Source organism: Mirounga leonina, unplaced genomic scaffold (assembly GCF_011800145.1).
Source record: "Mirounga leonina isolate KUSES-001 unplaced genomic scaffold, KU_Mleo_1.0 Mir_173, whole genome shotgun sequence".
Classification (NCBI taxonomy): domain Eukaryota; kingdom Metazoa; phylum Chordata; class Mammalia; order Carnivora; family Phocidae; genus Mirounga; species Mirounga leonina.
The window spans coordinates 77641019-77658468 of NW_023270447.1; the positions used below are offsets into that span (position 1 = coordinate 77641019).

The 17450-nt window shown below is 54.1% G+C and overlaps 2 protein-coding genes across 3 annotated transcripts; both read right to left on the bottom strand.

The window, feature by feature from the left end:
- Positions 1 to 2857: 2857 nt before the first annotated feature.
- On the bottom strand, positions 2858 to 6968 carry C1QC (complement C1q C chain). Its single transcript, XM_035019550.1, has 3 exons — positions 6805 to 6968; positions 6300 to 6493; positions 2858 to 3561 (listed from the first exon to the last, which is right to left on the bottom strand). Exons 2-3 carry the CDS (start codon positions 6478 to 6480, stop codon positions 3005 to 3007), a joined length of 738 nt encoding a protein of 245 aa, XP_034875441.1. The 5' UTR covers positions 6481 to 6493; positions 6805 to 6968; the 3' UTR covers positions 2858 to 3004.
- A 3297-nt stretch (positions 6969 to 10265) lies between these two features.
- Positions 10266 to 13302, bottom strand: C1QA (complement C1q A chain). Of its 2 annotated transcripts, none has more exons than XM_035019552.1 (3): positions 13191 to 13302; positions 12134 to 12303; positions 10266 to 11126 (listed from the first exon to the last, which is right to left on the bottom strand). In XM_035019552.1, exons 2-3 carry the CDS (start codon positions 12294 to 12296, stop codon positions 10552 to 10554), a joined length of 738 nt encoding a protein of 245 aa, XP_034875443.1. In that variant the 5' UTR covers positions 12297 to 12303; positions 13191 to 13302; the 3' UTR covers positions 10266 to 10551. The 2 variants fall into 2 exon arrangements, with proteins under 2 accessions (XP_034875443.1, XP_034875442.1); XM_035019551.1 differs by having other exon boundaries at positions 13187 to 13301.
- Positions 13303 to 17450: the final 4148 nt, after the last annotated feature.

The following is a 17450-nucleotide window of genomic DNA, read 5'->3' on the forward strand; positions in this document are numbered from 1 at the left end:
ATGCCCCTCGCAGGGCTGGGTGCCCCTCACAAGGATGGATACCCCTCACAGGGATGGGTGCCCCTCACAGGGATGGGTGCCCAGCCAGCGCCAGGAGCTGCCACAGGTCAGGAGGGCCCCACTTGACATCTGTGCTTGGAGACAGAACATCTTTGGGCTTGTGGATGCGGATTGATGGAATTTAAGGGTTACCTGCAGTGGGTATTAGGGAAAGAAGAGACTAGTTTGGTAAAGCCAAAGGGTCTCTGGGCTCGGCCAACTATAGACTCGAAGGGACTCGGCCTGGATGAGGAGGGGAAGACAGTGGATTCCGAGCAGGGAGAAGGGTAGAGTTCCGTACCACTTAGTCTCTGAACCCATAAAATTGTAAATTTGTAGGTTGCAGGTCCAGGGTTCTTCTGAAGGTCCCCAAGGGCCGCCTGGGCTTCTAATTCTTTGGTGGCTGATGGCAATGAGAAAAGGTGAGTTTGAACTTGGGGTTCAAAGAGACAGCTTGAGACTAAGAGCAGGAGGCAGCAGGGAGGGGAGGACGGGCATGGGCTTAGGAATCAGCCTCTCCCAAGTTTGAATCCCAGCTTTGCCTTGGTCTAGCTATGTGGCCTCAGGCATATTTACTGGCCTCAGTTTCCCCATATATGAAGGGAAGGCATGGGTTATGGGGGGCCAGTGAAGTAACCTGGCACATCCAGGGCCCAGCCTTCTGCAGGCCCCCCATGCGAACCTGGGGACAGTGTTATATATATGAAGAGAAGACCGAATTCTTTGAGCCTGGGTGCATGGGAGCCATGCCTGGATCAGGGACCAGGAGTGGAGGGGTGTCTGGGCCTTGGCCTCTGAGTAGGAGTCAGCTGCTCTGCCTTGCATCCCTGGCACAGAGGGGATGATCCCTACCGAGTGTGGGAGAAGAGGCGTACAGCTTCTCAAAATTCTGTGGTCTAAAAGAGATTCCTTGAGGCTTGGGGTGTCTTTTTCTTCTTTTTATTGATTTTATTTATTTATTTTGTTCGGTGGGGGAGGGGCCGCATGAGAGGGAGAGAGAGACTGTCAAGCAGACTCAAGCCACCCCTTGGGGCGTCCTATTCTTGTTCCCGTCCCGCCTCCACTGCTCCTCGCCTGCCCCCCTTCAAAGCCCTTGCCGGGTTCCCCTCAGCCCAGCAGACAAGCTGGCATTTTCAAAGGCCTGTCTCTCCTGACAAAGCGAGAACAACAAGGAAACAATTATGGAAAATAAAAATGGCACAAAAATTGTCGTTTCCAAAGTACAGGTTTCTGATCTGACACCGTGGTCTACATAAACGGTGTATTGATTTTTTAAACAAAAGAGAACTGAGAAGAAAGATGTATCACTTGGGGCACTGCTGGGTGGACTGCTAAGTGGCTGATGGAGGAGAGCCGTGAGGGGTGGCCCCGTGACTGGCCCTGTCCCTGCCAGAGGCACCCCCTGACCCAGCCAGCGTTCCTAGGCCCTTGCCTCTGTTTCCACTCTGTGTGTGCATGCGTGTGTGTGCACGCATGATTTTGTTGTACCACCAGATTTGGGAACCTAGGCTCTAAAAAGTCACCTAGTTTGTGATCCAAGGCTCTGGAGGGCACTGCGGGGACACACATGGGAGAATCAGGGAAGGTGTCGTGGAGGAGGTGATCTTTGTGTTGACCCCTGACAGTTGAGTGTGTATTATCCGGGTGGATGGAGGACTAGTGTGAGCGGGGTGAGGGCTCTGCAGGATGAAGAAACAACATGGCAAAGGCAGGAAGGTGTGGACTGGCCCCTTTCACAAACAAAGGAGCCAGAGCGGGTGGAGCTGGTGGTGGGGGCTGCAGTGGCAGCCCCCGTGGGTCAGTGCCTCTGTGAGCTCCGTGGGGTCTCGTGGAAGCAGGCTGAGATCCCAGCCAGGCCGGGGCAGGTTCTCCTTGGGTCTCCGTGGGTCTGAGGCCGGACGGGCAGTCTGCCCGGGAAAGTTACACTTTTTATCTTTTTTGAACTTGAACTGTCAACCCTTCTCAGGGTCGCCACAGTGAAAGGGCTGTGGCTAGTGTCGGGCCTCCTGGTCCTCCAACAAGGATCACGCCAGCTGGGCCCAACCGTCAGGAGCCTTGCATGGAAGCCTGCCGGCCCTGGGGCAGCACTCGTTTTCTTTGAGCTCCTGGGGGCTCCCAGAGTCTGTCAGTTGTTTGGGGTGAATCAGACAACTGGGGGGACAGATTCTCTCTCTCTTACTGGCTCATGCCCATCTCACTCATTCATTTACTCTGCTTTTAGTCACTCATTTACCCACTATTAATTCATTCATTCGCCCCAACTAACTCATTAATTCGGCACAAATCCGCTGCCCTTCTGTTCTTGGTCTACATTGGGCTTACCTGAGCCCCAACCCCTCCTGTGACAGGTGCAGCCACAATTCAACATAGGTCTGGGAATTCAAACACTCCCGTTGACCTGTGAGCATGGATAACTTTAATGACAGTAGCACCTCTCACCCAAATAAGTGACAGCAGATGGCCCACTGGGGACCTCTTGCGGCCTTCCATCACACTCTCCCAAATGGCCACAGGGTGCTGAGTGTCTCAACATTGGCGCCAACCTTTACTGAGCACCAGCTAGAGGCTCTGTCTAAATCTAGAGCCTGCAGATGGCTGCGGCAGGTGCAAAGCTGAGGATGAAGAGGCCCGCTTCTTCGAGAACTTGGCAGTGAGAAGCCTGAGCCGTGCATATTTATCAATTTATTTATTTATTTATTTCTGTATCTCCTTGTGTTTCCCAAGACTTGGTGTTGTGTGTGTGTGTGGGGGGGATCCATTGACAGTATTAGAAGGTGTTGGTTAAGTCTCAAAGCAGTGACTCCTGAAGGAGCTCAGAGGAGGGAGAGAATGTGGAGCAGGGGGGCAGGGCGGGCTTCCTGGAGGAGGAGTCCCTCAGGTGGGGAGAATGGCCCGAGCACAGCGGTTCTTGCAGGAAAGCTGAGGGAGGCGGGACGGCCCTGGGGCTGGAGCGGGCCTGACCGCCCTAGTCAGGGAAGAGCAGGAAGCCAGAGAAGACGCTGTCCGAGCCTTCGGTGCCCACCATCCCGTTGTAGTCGTTGACGGCCAGCCACACCTGTCCGCCCACCGGCAGCCTCAACAGCACGCCGCCCGAGCTGACCTGCTTGCTGTTGGACATGTGGTCACAGAAGGCGGTCACCCTGGCACCACTCCGGTACAGGTCCACGCACAGGTTGGCCGTCTGCGACGTGTGGTACACGAAGTAGTAAAGCCCCGGGACTTTGCAGGTGAACTTGCCGGTGCTTGTGTCGTAATCCCCCTGCGGGTTGGTGATGACCGTGTTGAACTTGACCAGGCTGTTGGGCCTGGGGTACTGGGCCGTCTGCCGTGTGACTGTGAACACGGACTGGTGCTTCTGCTTGTATCTGCCCTCCTCGCCCGGCTCCCCTGGGGGTCCTATGAGCCCGGGAACCCCTGGAATCCCAGAGGTCCCCATGGGGCCATTTTTCCCGGGAAAGCCAGGTGTGCCGGGTTCTCCCTTCTGACCCTTGGGTCCTCGTGTTCCAGGGATAGCTGGGATTCCTGGGGAGAGAGCAGGTGGGAAGGAGGTGATGGGGCAGGGGACAGGGACCCTGGGGGTGTCCTCCAGGGGACATAACACCAGAGTGTAGCCTCTGGAACCTCCTTCCCCAGATGGACTATCACCTGGAGTCCTGCCTCCCTATGGACTTGCCCTCTGACCGTGGCTAAGGTGGCTCCCCTGTCGGTCGGCCTCAGTTTCCACATTTATGATGGAGAGGGTGAGCCTAGCCAGCATCAGGATGTGTCGGAGCTCGTTCTAACACGATTTTGTAGCACGTAACCAGCCCCTTCCCCGCAAACAAATGTACCTATAATTTTGTATTATTTTTTAAAAGAGGGCCCTCAACATTTTATAAGCTTCAGAACTCCACAAAACTTGTGTCCGTTCCTGAGACGGAACCACCCCGGACCAGCTTAGCACGCGGGATGGAGCCACACGGAAACTGCCCCACTAAGGGGTTGTTGTCTCTCCTGGCCCCAGGCAGCCCCCCAGAGCCCCTTATGACACCTGGGCTGGTTCAGCTTCTCTCGTGGTACAGATGAGGAAACCGAGGCCGGAGACTCGCTCAAGGCCAAGCAGCCAGTAGGAGGTGGAGTCAGGATCGGAAAGTCAATCTGGCTGAGTCCTAGTCCCAGAGAGTGTGATTCTTGTGACAGCCCTGATTCTCTGAGCCTCTGTGAGATTTTTCTCCCCTTGTCCAAACCGTACTCATCTTTTAGGGCCTGGCTCTAGTCTCCTCTTGCCGGAAGCCCTCTCTGGCCAAGCCTACCAGCCCTCATGGCCGCTTCCTCCTCTGACTTCCTTACGGTTGGCTGTCTGTGCCGACCTATTTGTGACAGATCCTCCCTCTATGGCTTTGTGAGCCTTTTAGGTCCTGGGGTTAGGAGAAGGGGATCAGGATCCAATGGACCTAGGTGAAAGCTGCCTGACCCTGGGCGGGTGACCTCCCCTCCCTGAGCCTCTGCATGACCAACTGAGGAAAGGGCGTAAAAGAACAGATCCCAGAGAGCTGCTGGGAGCTTGGAGTGGGACAGTGAGCATTCCAGGCACCGCATAGGAAGTGCTCAGGAAGGTCAGCTCCTGGTGAGGCCTGCAAGGTGTGCAGGGCCTTGTCTCATCCTTCAGGGTAGCTTCCAGCAACTGATTGGGAGGGGAAGGACATGCCGTGGGGAGGGGCTTGACAGGCAGTGCGGAGGGTAGTGGCTAAAGGCATGGCCTTTGGCGTAGGACAGGAGTCCACTGTGACTTTGGGTAAGTTGCTCAGTCTCTCTGAACCTCAGCTTTGACATTTATAAAATGGCCGCCAGGCACTTTTTAAAAAGGATTTTGGCCACAGTTTTCTCACTTGTAAGACAGAGTTAACAATTTTATCTACCCCATAAGGTAAACATATGCTGAGCATTTGGAACCATGCCTGGCATATGTAGGGGCTCGATAATTGGTTGCCATCGGCCACCCTAGGCCACGAGATGGCCAGAGGCAGCTGTGCAGGTGAGTCTGCCGGTTCTCGAAAAATGGCAGACCTGGGGGCCTCATTTGGCTAACCCTGAATCAGAGAATTCCTTCTGGAATGTTGGCAAAATTCCATTCTAGTACCAGGAGTGAAGATGACAGTGGGGAAATTCCTAAGGACATTCCTCATCCCTGGCCTGCCCCCACGCCCCCGCCTCTGCCGCCCCCCATCACCTCTGTCCAACCTCACCCCAGTCTCACCCACACTGGCTCCAGACACACCTGCATCCCAGATATGCACCTTCTGACCGAGAAGGCGCCCCCAGACTCCAGCGCTTGCCCAGCACCCGCACCCCCTCATGTCCTCAGCCCCCTTTGCTCACGCTAGGACTTGCCCATCGTTCTGCAATCCTGACTTCTCACTCCCCGTGCCCCCAACTAGGGGGATGGAGGTGAGCACAGATCTCCGATAAAAACAATACCAGCTATAACATGCACAGCCTATGCATCCCCAAGACCTTACCATGTGCGCGGTGCCGTTTTACATTTCAACTTGTTTAATCATCCCAGCACCCCTATGCACTAGGTACTACCATCTCCCCATTTGACAGATGAAGATACTGAGGCACTTTGCACAGGGAAGTGGTAGGGCTGGGATTTGAACCCTGGCCATCTGTGTGTTGTGGACACTCACTGTGTGGGCCCCACCCCCCAGAAGTCCATGCTGCAGGGCAGGGGGTAGAGGGGCTGTAATCAAAGAGCACAGCACTTTAGGGCGCCTGGGTGGCTCAGTTGGTTAAGCGACTGCCTTCGGCTCCGTTCATGATCCTGAAGTCCCTGGATCGAGTCCCACATTGGGCTCCCTGCTTGGCAGGGAGTCTGCTTCGCCCTCTGACCCTCCCCCCTCTCATGTGCTCTCTCTCATTCTCTCTCTCTCAAATAAATAAATAAAATCTTAAAAAAAAAAAGAGCATAGCACTTTAGAGTTTGCCAAAGGTCTTCAGGATCATCTCCTGTGATCCTTCCTGCCACATCCTGGCACGGGTGCTCTTGTTCGCTCCCTGGTGTCAGACGAGACCCTGAGGCACAAAATTGGGGAACAGGGAGGACCGAGTCCTGGGCTCTGAGAAGAAATGGACTACACCTGCCAGGAAAGCTGGACTGTGCTCTGGGAGTCTTGCCAACAGGTCGCTGTCCTCCTCCCCCCAGCTTAGCCCCAGATGGACACTTTGCCCGCTGTCCCCAGGCCTCAGGTGACCCTTTCCCAGCAGGCCGGCAGACTCACCTGGCTCACCCTTGGGCCCCGGCCATCCATCGTATCCATCCTTCCCGGGGGCCCCTGGTAGGCCTGGCATCCCGGGGATCCCGTAGCAGCCTGTGCTGGCCCGGCTCCCAAGTGGCAAAGCCAGCAGGAGCAGCATCAGGTTTAGTCCAAGGCGGGGCCGGGAGCTGGACCCCATGTCCATCCTGGGGAAGGATCTGGGTGGGGAGAGAGCTGAGTTGGCCCACCCAGCCCCTCATCCACCCTCCTCACTCTCTTGTTCCCCAGGCTGGTCCTTCTCAGCCCTCCGGAGCCTACCTCCCTTCCCCAGGCCCCTTGCCCCTTGGGGTTTGGGACTGCAGGATGGATGGGGGATGGGACCTCTTCTCTGAGCCCAGGCCCTTAGCTCTCAGCGATGGGGACCCTCCTTCCTCTCACCAATCAAGTTGTCCCCATGTTTCAGGGAGGCGGTAGGGGGAAGCTGCCATTTGCCCTCACCTGAGGTTGGGGGGGGGGTTCTTGGCCTCACCTGGGGTGGCAGGATTCTGGTCTGGTCACAGAGATGTCCCCAAATCTGCTTCCCCTCTCTGGGGCAGGAAGACACCGTGTCAGAGTAGACACAGCGAGGAGGGCCCACAGCAGACTGGGCGGCCCCCTCCCCTCTGCTCACCCTGCCCCCAATCCCACATCCCCTTTCCCATAATTTGTCCTGACTCAATACTTTCTTTTGGGTACTGAGCCCGGCTGACCGCAGCGATGCCCCTTTGTTCCCCACCCTAGGGTCATGCGTGTCTGAAATGAGGAAATGTCCACTGCCCCGGATCTGCTGGAGGGAGTGTGTGTGTGTGTGTGTCCAGTTCAGCCCAACCCCATTTGTTGGGATTTACTGTGCCTGAGACAGCTGTTTTACAATGTCCCTAGGAGGAAGTTATAACCTCCTCTGCAGATGAAGAAACTGAGTCTCAGGTGGTGAAAGCCCTTACCAAAAATCACGTGTAAATGGTTTCTTAAGGTCCAAAGCCTTGCTCTGACCCCTCTGCTTAGCTGCTCCCTGAAACAAGCCTCACACACACTTGTCAAGTGGCAGGCTTTATTCTAGAATCTTCCATTTGCCCCCCTCATTTGTTACACTTGGGAGTGGACACCCAGGATGGGCAAGACTCGACAGCAGGCAGCCTGCTGTGGTGGACAGACTCTTGCTATGGAGTCAGTGGCCTCGGATCTCCTTCCGGCCCTGCCACTCCCTTGCTCTGAGGCCCTCCACAAACCACTCTAGGCTTCAGTCTTCCCATCTGTATACTGGGTGGTGGGGGAGGCCCAGGCTTTGTGTGTGGGTGCCTCTTCCTTTGCTGGGGCCCCTGATGATCCATCTCTGGCACCCCTGCATCTCGTCTTGGAGTCTGTGATGGTTGGTGCAGGGTTGGGGGCTGGGGCCAGGCTGGCAGAGCCGGGAGAGGCTCCTCTCCTCTCTTCCTCTTCTGCTCCTATGACATTCTGAGGAGGAAGGGGCTGTTGAGCAGTTGAGGGTTCCAACCCTGACCCCCCACCTGCCACCGGTGTCCCTCAGGGTGAGGCCTTCGACTTCGCTGAGCATCGATCGGTTCCTCCTCTGTATATGGGGGTTTCCAATCACTCCCATGCAGGGCAGTGGTGAGGACCCAGCGCATGAGGCATGTGCAGTGCTTAGCCTGGAGCAGGAGTTCACAGCTCCGCCCCTGCCCACCAAGTGACCCTTAGGGCCTCGGTCTCCCCATCTGTCCCTCCACCCTGTGGCCCAGGGTTGCAGAGTGTGGGCTGAGAGTAAGGATGTGAATGAACTTGGCCTCAGAAGTCCCCAGCAGGGGGAGGGCTGGGAAGAGCAAAAACTAGACACAGCCTTGGTGGGGGGCCCCCCATCTTCCGTTCTCAGCTTGTTTGCGCCTGGGTCTGTGTTGTCCAGCAGGTGGCAGCCTCGGCCCATGCTCAGCCTGCCTTGCCCCGCAGCCAGGCTCCAACTCCGCCTGAGCCTGTTCCCCTCCTCCAGGCCTGGCCAGCGATTTGCCTCAGGGAGGCTGGGGGCGGGGAGGGGGGGGTGCCTCTCGGTGGAATTTAGGATAAGGAGCAACCAGACACTCCCTGCACTCACGTTTCTCTAGCCTGGTCTCTCCCACCACTTACAGGGGCTGCACTCCTGACATCTTCGAGTCCCATTGCAATGAAAGGAGCTCCCCACTTTGGGGTCAGGCAGAGCTGGTTCAAATCTAGGTCCTGCCACTCTCTAGCAGTGTGACCATGGGTAGGGATCTCCTTTCTCTGAGCCTCAGTTAAGAGGGATTGCTAAGATTCAGTGCATCAGTGGCTACGAAATGTCCAGCACATCGTAGGTGCTCAAAGATCTGTTTCATTTCCTGGTCCATGGGAGCGTGTATTCTGGGCAGGGAGGCAGAGAGCTGGGGCAGAGCGGAGGCCCGAAGGAGGCAGAGGGGCCGGAGGAGTCCAGCTCGGAGCTGGGGCTGCAGCGGGGTCACCCTCTTCTTCCCGACCCCCAGAAGCTGTTGGTGCGGCAGCCCTGCCCCAGGAGAGGGTCTTGGGGGTCTGTCAGAGGCCTGGGGAGGGGGGAGGTATGGGTTTGTGAGGACTCCCAGGCTGCCCGTGTGTCAGTCAGTAGGTGGGAGAGACCGTTCCTGTGGCTCAGAGAATGGCCCAGTGGGAGCGCGGGCGTGTGTGAGGGTCAGCGGGTGAGAGAACCGGGGCATTTCTAAGGCACATGCGTGTTGGAGGGTGAGGAGGACGTGTGCACCTGCACGGCAGGGGTGTGTCTGGGACGCATGTCACGAGGTTGTGTGTGTGTGTCCTTCTGACAGTTTAGGAGGGGCACTCGGGTATCTGAGGCAGGGAGCACCTGGGTACGACAGCACGTACACCCCAAGTATGTCTGCGTGTTTGAAGGTGTAACGAGTGTGCATGTCCAGGGCTGTGCATGGGGCGTCAGGGAGTGGCTTGGGTATGTGCTGAGGGAGGGGATCCCTGTGCCGTGTTTAAGTGGGGAGTCGGCAGGTCTCAGTCCGGGAATGTGGGTCCACGTGCATCTTGCGGGAGACGAGTGTGCATGTGTGGTGTGTGTAGAGGGCACAAGTGATTTCCTTCGGGAAAATGCACAGGGCATTAGACATCCTCAGGACTGAACTCCCGGGCTCCTTATTGTCTTCACATTCAAAGGACATGGTGGGGCTTCCTGCCTCTGAGCAGCTCTGGACAGGCTAAGTGGGACCCTGGGAATAGGCACCATGAGTGCTCCAGACCTTCTCAGTCCTAGCCCGGGAGGGGTGCCCAGCCCAGGAGGGAGGCAGCCCCAGCCTCCATGCCTGCTCAGGGGGAAGCCCAGGGCTGGACTCAGGAAACCTGGCTTTGGGGAGGACTTGGGTCAGGTTGGCTTGGGCCAACTGCTCCCCATCTCTGAGTCTTGCCCGCTGGTTCAGGGTTGACAAGCAGGTGTCACTTGTCAGGCATGTGGCTGTGGGGGCTGCCAAGGGTCACAGTTACACACACACAGGCTTGGGTACCAGTAAGATCCGGGCTCAAATCCCAACTCCTCTTCTTCAACACTGACCTTGGGCTTTATGTCCACCCCCACACTCCAGCCTGCTTCATTATCCGGAAAGTAGGGTCGTGATACCCGCCTCACCCCTCAGCTGTACAGATTAAACAAAATACAGGAATAGCTCAAACTTCCATAGCCCTTACTATGAATCAGGCACTGCTCTGCAGTTTTCATGTACTAAGTCATTCAATCCTCCCAACAAGCCTTTGGTTAGGAAGTGCCGTTGTTATTCCCGTTTTACAGATAAGGAAACTGAGTTCCCTGAAGTTATATCATACACACACGGTTGGCCAACTGGTAAGTGGTGGCCCTAGGATTTGAACCCAGGCCGATGAGGCTCCCAGGACCTGCTAAATACATGTTGTAAAATACAAAATATGGGCCTGACTTGTAAGCACTCAACACTGTCATTCTTATGCTTTCTCTCAGCGTCCAGCGTAGCAACCGAACCTCAGGCTCAGCACACACGGACTCAGGTGTTTATTCTAGAAAGAATTCCAAGAAATCCATCTTCTTACACTGTGCAGTGGGCAGCAAGTTCTCGGGGCCCCGGGAGCCAGCCCTCTCCCTCAGACAGCTAAAGCAACAGCACCCCCATACAGAGCAGACCATAGAAACCAGAGAGGTGGAGGGAGTGGGCCAGAGTCACACAGCAGGAAGCATGTGTGGCCAGGGGTGAGAGGGTCCTTCCCGGGGTTAAAAGGACGGGAAGATGAGGAAGCCGCTGAAGACGCTATCCACCTCAGAACCCTGGTAAATGCGGCCCTTGGCGGGGTCTTTTTCAATCCAGACCTGGTCCCCTTGCTGTAGCTGGAGAACCGTACCCCCGGACACCACCTGGAAAATTCCCTTGCTGTTGGTGTCACAGAAGCCCAAGGAGCGCCGGAACGGGCCCCTCCCAGATGACACGATGGACAGGCAGATGTCCCACTTGGACACCACCTGGAAAGTGAAGTAGTAGTAGCCGGGCACAGCACAGAGGAACCGGCCCGTGTGGTTCTGGTATGGGCCTTCCTGGTTGGTGATGACCGTGTCGAAGATGATCACGTTGCCACCCATTGGTGGGTTCCGCCTTATGGCTGAGAAGGCCGGCCGTGGCTGGTCCTTGATGTTTCCTGGGTTGCCCTTGATGCCTTTCGGTCCTGGGGAGCCAGGGAGCCCCAGGGGGCCACTGGGCCCAGGGAAGCCCATGTTGCCAGGGCTTCCCGGGGACCCAGGGTCCCCTTGGTCTCCTTTAAGGCCTCGGATGCCCGTCCGCATGCCAGGAGTCCCTGTGGGGAGAAAGGCCAGATCTGGAGGGGGAGTCCAGTGTCCACCAGTCCTCAGGGAGATAGCTGGGACTCTTGACTGCTGTGGGATAGAGGATGGGGGAGTGCCTGGGCCTTCAAGACCTTGATTCTGGCTGGCTGTGTGACCTTGGGCAAGTGTTTCAACCTCTGAGCCTCAGCTTTCTTATCTCTAAAGTGGAGAAAAGTGGGAACAGGTACTTGGAAGCTGTCAGGTTCTGGCAAAAACAGGACACGGGTTCCTCCGCTGGGCCCTGCCCATGGCTGTGTCCTCCACACCCCGCTGGGCCACTGCCCTTGACTTCTTCAGCTTCGGGACTACATTTAGGAGGCCTGGATGCCAATTATTGCAAATGTCTATGCAGATCTTACTGGTCTGCTATGGACTGGGAGGCTCAAGGGGACTGAGACTTTCCCTTTCCGCTCTGAGCATGTCCTCCTCCCTTTTCCTTCACCCCCAACCTTTTTTCTAGAATGTGAGTTTCTGAAGCCGGAAGGGGCTGGGAATGGGGAAGCAGGGACAGAGTTGGGTGGCGGGGGGGACCTGGAAGGAAGCAAGAAGGATAGTTGCCATGAATTAATCCTTTCTATGTGCCAGGTTTCGTTTTATAGACGAGGAAACCGAGGCTCAGAGAGGGTCAGTAACTTGCTCAAGGTCACACAGCAAGATGAGTCTCCTCTGTCTAAAGGCTAGCGCCTTATTCATTCTGGTAACTGAACAATAACCCAGGACTGTGCACTGCTCCAAGACCTTTCACATTTGTTGCTTGTGGTGGTCCGTGAGAAAGAGGACTCAAGCAGGAAGGGATATACGGAGAGGCCTGGCAGCCTGGGGACATGCTGAGGGAGGAGGCTAGGTTCCCCGTGGCCCCTGGGACCAAGTGCAGAGTGTAGGGGCTTCACGCGGGGGCCCAGGTGGATTCCTGCTTCTCCACCCGGAGGCCAGGCCCAGCCAAGGGATGAGGGGCTGGGGTCTAGAGGGACGGGCTTACCGGGCTCCCCTTGCTCCCCCTTGAGGCCGGGCCGTCCGTCTCGGCCGGGTGGTCCTGCAGCCCCATTCCTCCCGTTCGGTGCTCGGCACACATCCTGGGTCACTGTAGAGGCCAGGGATATGGCCAGCACACAGACCACCAGCCAGCCCCACGGGGCCTCCATGATGCCACTATGGAGACATGGGGCAGGGCTAGACCTCACACACTCACACACACCCATCTCGTACGTACACTTGAATCCCACACCTACAGTGGTATCTACACATCCCCCCACCACCGAGGCACATACACACCTCAAAGGCCTTCGATGTCTGCCTTCCACCCAGCTCCAGTGACCCCACACATATATGAAGAACCAGAAATTTGCACAGAGACCCATAAACTGAGCACACCCACAGAGTTACACACTTAGATGCACAAACCTAGCCTCTGATCCCACACCTACAAACACAGTGAGCAAACTCAAAATCCACTACACACTCCTAGATGCACAAATTGACACCCAAATAGACTCCATTTCTCACTTAGCCAGACACCCACATTCATATACTCCTACAGATGATCAATTCCATTGAACAAATATTTATTGAGCGCCTACTCCTTATTTAATTAACACTCTCTCACCCAGATGGCAGAGCTGTGCGTACACACAGGAATTCACAGCCCCCTGACACAACACGTGTGCTCACTCTCCTACACACTCAGCCCCTTTCAGCACCCACCGGACCCTCTATGGGACCCCTGTGCTGGCTCTGACACTCCCAGCCTTTCTCCAGCTTCTTGTGTTTTTTTGGGGGGGGCGTCCAAACCCAGGAACTCTGGTTAGAGGGGATGGGTCTATGTCACCACCTCCCACTATCTCCCAAACCTGAGGAATGAAGAGGTCCTGGATCAGGGCTCCCCTGCCCCCCCCACCCCGCCAACTCTGTCCTGGCCCAGAACCCTGGGTCAGTGTTCTCCCTTTCCTGCCTTTGTAGTCTAGCCCCCTAGGCCAGCTCCCCTGGCTCCCTGAACTTCACAGCCCCCTCCCCCCTCCTCGGGTGCTGGCCTCACCTGCCTCAGCTGGGCGACAGTTCAGCTGGATGCTCCTGTCCTCCACCCAGGGGCCCAGGGACCGCTGTGGGACACCCAGCAGGGGTGGTGCCTGCCTGGCTGTGGCCAAGTTTCACATCCTTTCCTACTTCCCCTTCTCCTTCCCTGGGCCGCCCCGCCATGCCCCAGGGGCCAGAGGCCTCCCGGAGACAGTTTGAGCAGACCTCAGCAAGACTGGGACACTGGACGTCCCCCCTTCTCCCTGCCCACGCACGCAAGCTGGTGTGGGGGCAGGGACAGCAAAGCAGGAGTCTGCAAGGACGGAGGCCAAGGAGGGGGTCCTGGGTGGGGTATGAGAACCAGGGAAACACAGAACATCAGGGCAGATGGAGTTTTTTTAAAAGTCAGTAACTTGTAAGACTTTTTCACGATTATGAAAGCAACATGTATTCATTGTCAAAAGCTTGGAAAATACAGAAAAACACAAAGGACAGTGCGGTAGTGAGGAGAAGCTTAGTAATCAGCTTTCTAGACCTGCCACTTCCTAGTTGCCCTTGGGAAGTTACTTAACCTTCTGGAGCCTCGGTTTTCTTATTCATAAATTGGGAACAACAGATTCTACCTCATCGGAGTATTATAAAGTTTCAATGACATAATATACATACAAAACACTTGGCACGTGAGGAACACTTCATAATTAGCTTTTATCAAATTTAAAAACAGCAGCAAAAGCCCATAAATGCTACCATCTAAAGAGTTACCCTTTGGCTGGATCATCTAGCCTTACTTACTCTTGCTGACAGGGTGCTCACTACCTGTCGGCCCACCTCACTTCACCAGCTTGGACCCTGAGCACACTTTAGATTTAGCTACTCTGTCTCCCCAGGCTGGAGACTGATATGTTCAGTCTTTCTGTTTCTTCCCATGACCATCCCCCCACCCCCACCTCCAAGGGAAGAGGAGGAGGGGAAAACTGAAGGCTATTGACATGGGCAGATGAAGATGGTCTAGGGCCAGGGTTTTCAAGCTTCTGGGACTCCTTTTTCATTTGCAATCCTGTGTGGCACACAGTATGTATCTGTCAGATACAAATGGGGATTCCGTGGATAAGAGTGGGGGCCCAGAGCAACTCCTGTCAGCCCCTCTCTTGCTCCCAGGGATTCAGGAGGTTAGGAGAGCAGGAATCTCACAGGCTGTGCCCACATGTAAATCACTGTGTAACCTCGGGCAAGCCACATCATTTCTCTGGACCTCAGTTTCTTTATCTGTAAAATGGATGATATAGCCTCCTCATTGGGCTACTAAGGGATCCTACGGAGAAGCTGATACTGTCAAACACCACATTAAAATAAGTCATCATGGGGCGCCTGGGTGGCTCAGTTGGTTAAGCGACTGCCTTCGGCTCAGGTCATGATCCTGGAGTCCCAGGATCAAGTCCCGCATTGGGCTCCCTGCTCAGCGGGGGGTCTGCTTCTCCCTCTGACCCTCTTCCCTCTCGTGCTGTCTCTCATTCTCTCTCTCAAATAAATAAATAAAAATAAAATCTTAAAAAAAAAATAAGTCATCATTATTAATAATATCTGTGTGACCTTGGGCAAGTTACCTAATCAGTCCGAGCCTCACCCCCATCTCTCAAGGTGAGGGAGTGGTGGGAGGCAGTAAGTTTGCCCCCTGTAACACCCCTCCCAGCACCCATCTTCTCAGACTGCAGCATGTCAGTCTTGCTTCCCTGCAAGAGGGGTTAGAAATATCACGTGTTGGAGCCAAAAGGGCCAGCCTGATGGCTCCCATTTCACGGATGAGGAAACTAAAGACCAGAGACAGCAATACTTGCCCAAGTTCACAAAGAAAGTGGGAGAGTCAGCATGAGGAAAAACCAAATACTATGAAAAGCTTTTCAAAGTATAGTTTTCAAAATTGTGACTACACCATTCTTATAGAAATATATAGTAAGCACATGTGAATTTTTTGTGTGTAGCTTATTAATGAAGGAACCAGCAGGATGACAAAGCTAGTTCAACGAAGGATACGAGAAGAAAACACTTATATGTACCTATAGAGAGAGAGAGGAGAGAGATTTAGTAAAGACAAAAACAACAATAACCCAAAAACTAGAATTCTGGAATATTCATAAGTTTGCTAAGTTAGATGCAAAACTGGTGAATGTTTATAGGGCAATAAAATCATAATGTTGGGGGTTATCTTCTTTATTATCATTTGCATGATTTCTCTACCAGACAAAAATAATTTGTAACTTATCAGTTTTCTACCAGCTAACAGCGATCTTTACAGAGCCTGGGCCCTGATCAATAGCAAATAATAAGTCAAGCAAAGTGACATTCCCCTAGAGTGTCAGATGACCCTTAGAAGGGCTTGTTAGACAATGTTTTAATTTGACTTTGAAAGGACACCGGTTATCTATTTGCCTTATTTCCAAGTATTGGATGATTTTACTTATCAGGCTGTTGCAAGAGTATAAACGCTTCCAAAGAAATAAAAGCCATCAATAGTAACGAACGTATCAGTGTGAAAGTAAATGGGTCACCGATAGCCCTGTGAATGTCACATCAGAGACACCTTCAGCCAGAAGGGATGGATGGTGTTCTTCCTTTTCCTCCAGAGCTTGGATCCTGGAGGAGAGAAGTGGGGTTGGGGGAGGTGGGGAGGGTGGGAGGAGTGCGGGAGGTGGGGGAGGTGGGGGGATGAGAGGCCCTGTAATTCCTGTAGAGTCATGATCCGTGAGGCCCAGGTGTAGTTAGGAGTCTAAGCAATAACCAAAAAACAATTTTTAAATCACTCAAATTCTTTATGGTGGAGTCACATCTCACCCAAGGGTTGGGTTCCAAAAATCAGCATATTAGGCAAAAATTGTAAATGGCCAGTATTACCACTGGGAAAAAAAGAATATTAGGAAAGCGCCATGTTGGAGACCATATTATCACTTCGCTATAGTCCTACACTATCAGTTTTGGCTTTGACGTTAGAACAGAGTTCTCTTTCTTCAGTAGGGTAGCAATTGGCTAATGGATATCCCCCTCACCCTCCAAAACAAGAACGGAATCTTGAAAGACTGGGACCACGCACTGCTGAGAAGTTTAGACCATGAGGGGCTCATGGGATGAGAGGCAGACTTGGGGAAGACAGGTCCATTCAGCTCTCCCTGTCCATGCTCACTCCAGAAATAGGCTTCTTGAGGGTCTAGGGTGATGGCAGCATCCGCTACCTTATTGAAATTGGGATTTGTAGCTCTTTGTCTCTCTGAGTCTTATTAGGCAAAACGCAGATTGTCAACTGTTATAGAACATGGCTCTGAAGTTCTTGTATTTCTTTTTTTAATCAAAAAAATTGAAGTATAATTTACATACAGTAAAATGCAGAAATCTTTTTCTTTTATGAGAGAGAGAAAGAGAGGCAGAGGGCGAGGGAGAGAGAGAATCTTAAGCAGCCTCCAGGCCCAGCGGGGCTCGATCTCACCCCCCTCCATGTGTGTGTCTGTCCGTTTCTTATAGCTGAGTAGTGTAAGTGCATATATCACACCTCATCACGCCCTTCCCCATTGGTGGGTATTTTTGGTCATGATGAGTTGAGCTGCTAAGAACGTTCTCCTACAAGCCCCCCTCTGCCTCTGCAGCCCCCATGCACTCAGTTCTCTGCTGTGCTGTTTGCACACCATGAAGGAGGCACAGAGATCACACCAATACCCCGTCCCCCCCATCCACTGCCCTGCACGCATCGCTCTCTTCAACACCCACCCTCAAAAAACCCCACAAACCTCCTGGACCTTCCGCCTGAACCTCTTTTTCTCCTTCTCCCCCCTTCCCATTCCACTCCCCCTTGCTCTTTATTATGGAGATTGTCTTAATCACAGGTCTTTCTTCTTTGGGGCTAAATCCTTCCCCGCCTCTTGGGCCTTCTTCACCACCCAATAAGATCAGGGTTCTTGTTGGCAAGGTTGGCAGGGTGGGTTGGGAATTGGGGAGAGAGCTGTCAGAGCCTGCCACATGTCTTCAGCTCACATTCTTTATTCTTTGCCTCTCTCGGCAGATAAAAGCGCTTTAGGGGATTGTTTTATGAAAAATGGAGGGGACTGTAAACAACAAATAATTTGTTGGGGAGATGAGAGGCAGCATGGGTTCAAATTCAGCATCCGCCTTCTGTTTGCTGTGTGCTCTTGCATGAGAGAACTTCTGTGTTTGGAGGTGACAACTGACCCCTCCAACTATGACGAGGCTTTGGAACTGTGTGACTTGTCCCTGGTGCCAGGTAGGCACTTAGCAAATGTCCT

Excerpts from the sequence above, each read along its gene's own strand:
- C1QA (XM_035019552.1), bottom strand. The coding sequence starts at position 12,296 with ATGGAGGCCCCGTGGGGCTGGCTGGTGGTCTGTGTGCTGGCCATATCC. Across the intron at positions 11,127-12,133 it reads GGGGGAGCAAGGGGAGCCCG|GGACTCCTGGCATGCGGACG; the intron begins GTAAGCCCGTCC and ends TTCTCCCCACAG.
- C1QC (XM_035019550.1), bottom strand. The coding sequence starts at position 6,480 with ATGGACATGGGGTCCAGCTCCCGGCCCCGCCTTGGACTAAACCTGATG. Across the intron at positions 3,562-6,299 it reads GGGGCCCAAGGGTGAGCCAG|GAATCCCAGCTATCCCTGGA; the intron begins GTGAGTCTGCCG and ends CTCTCTCCCCAG.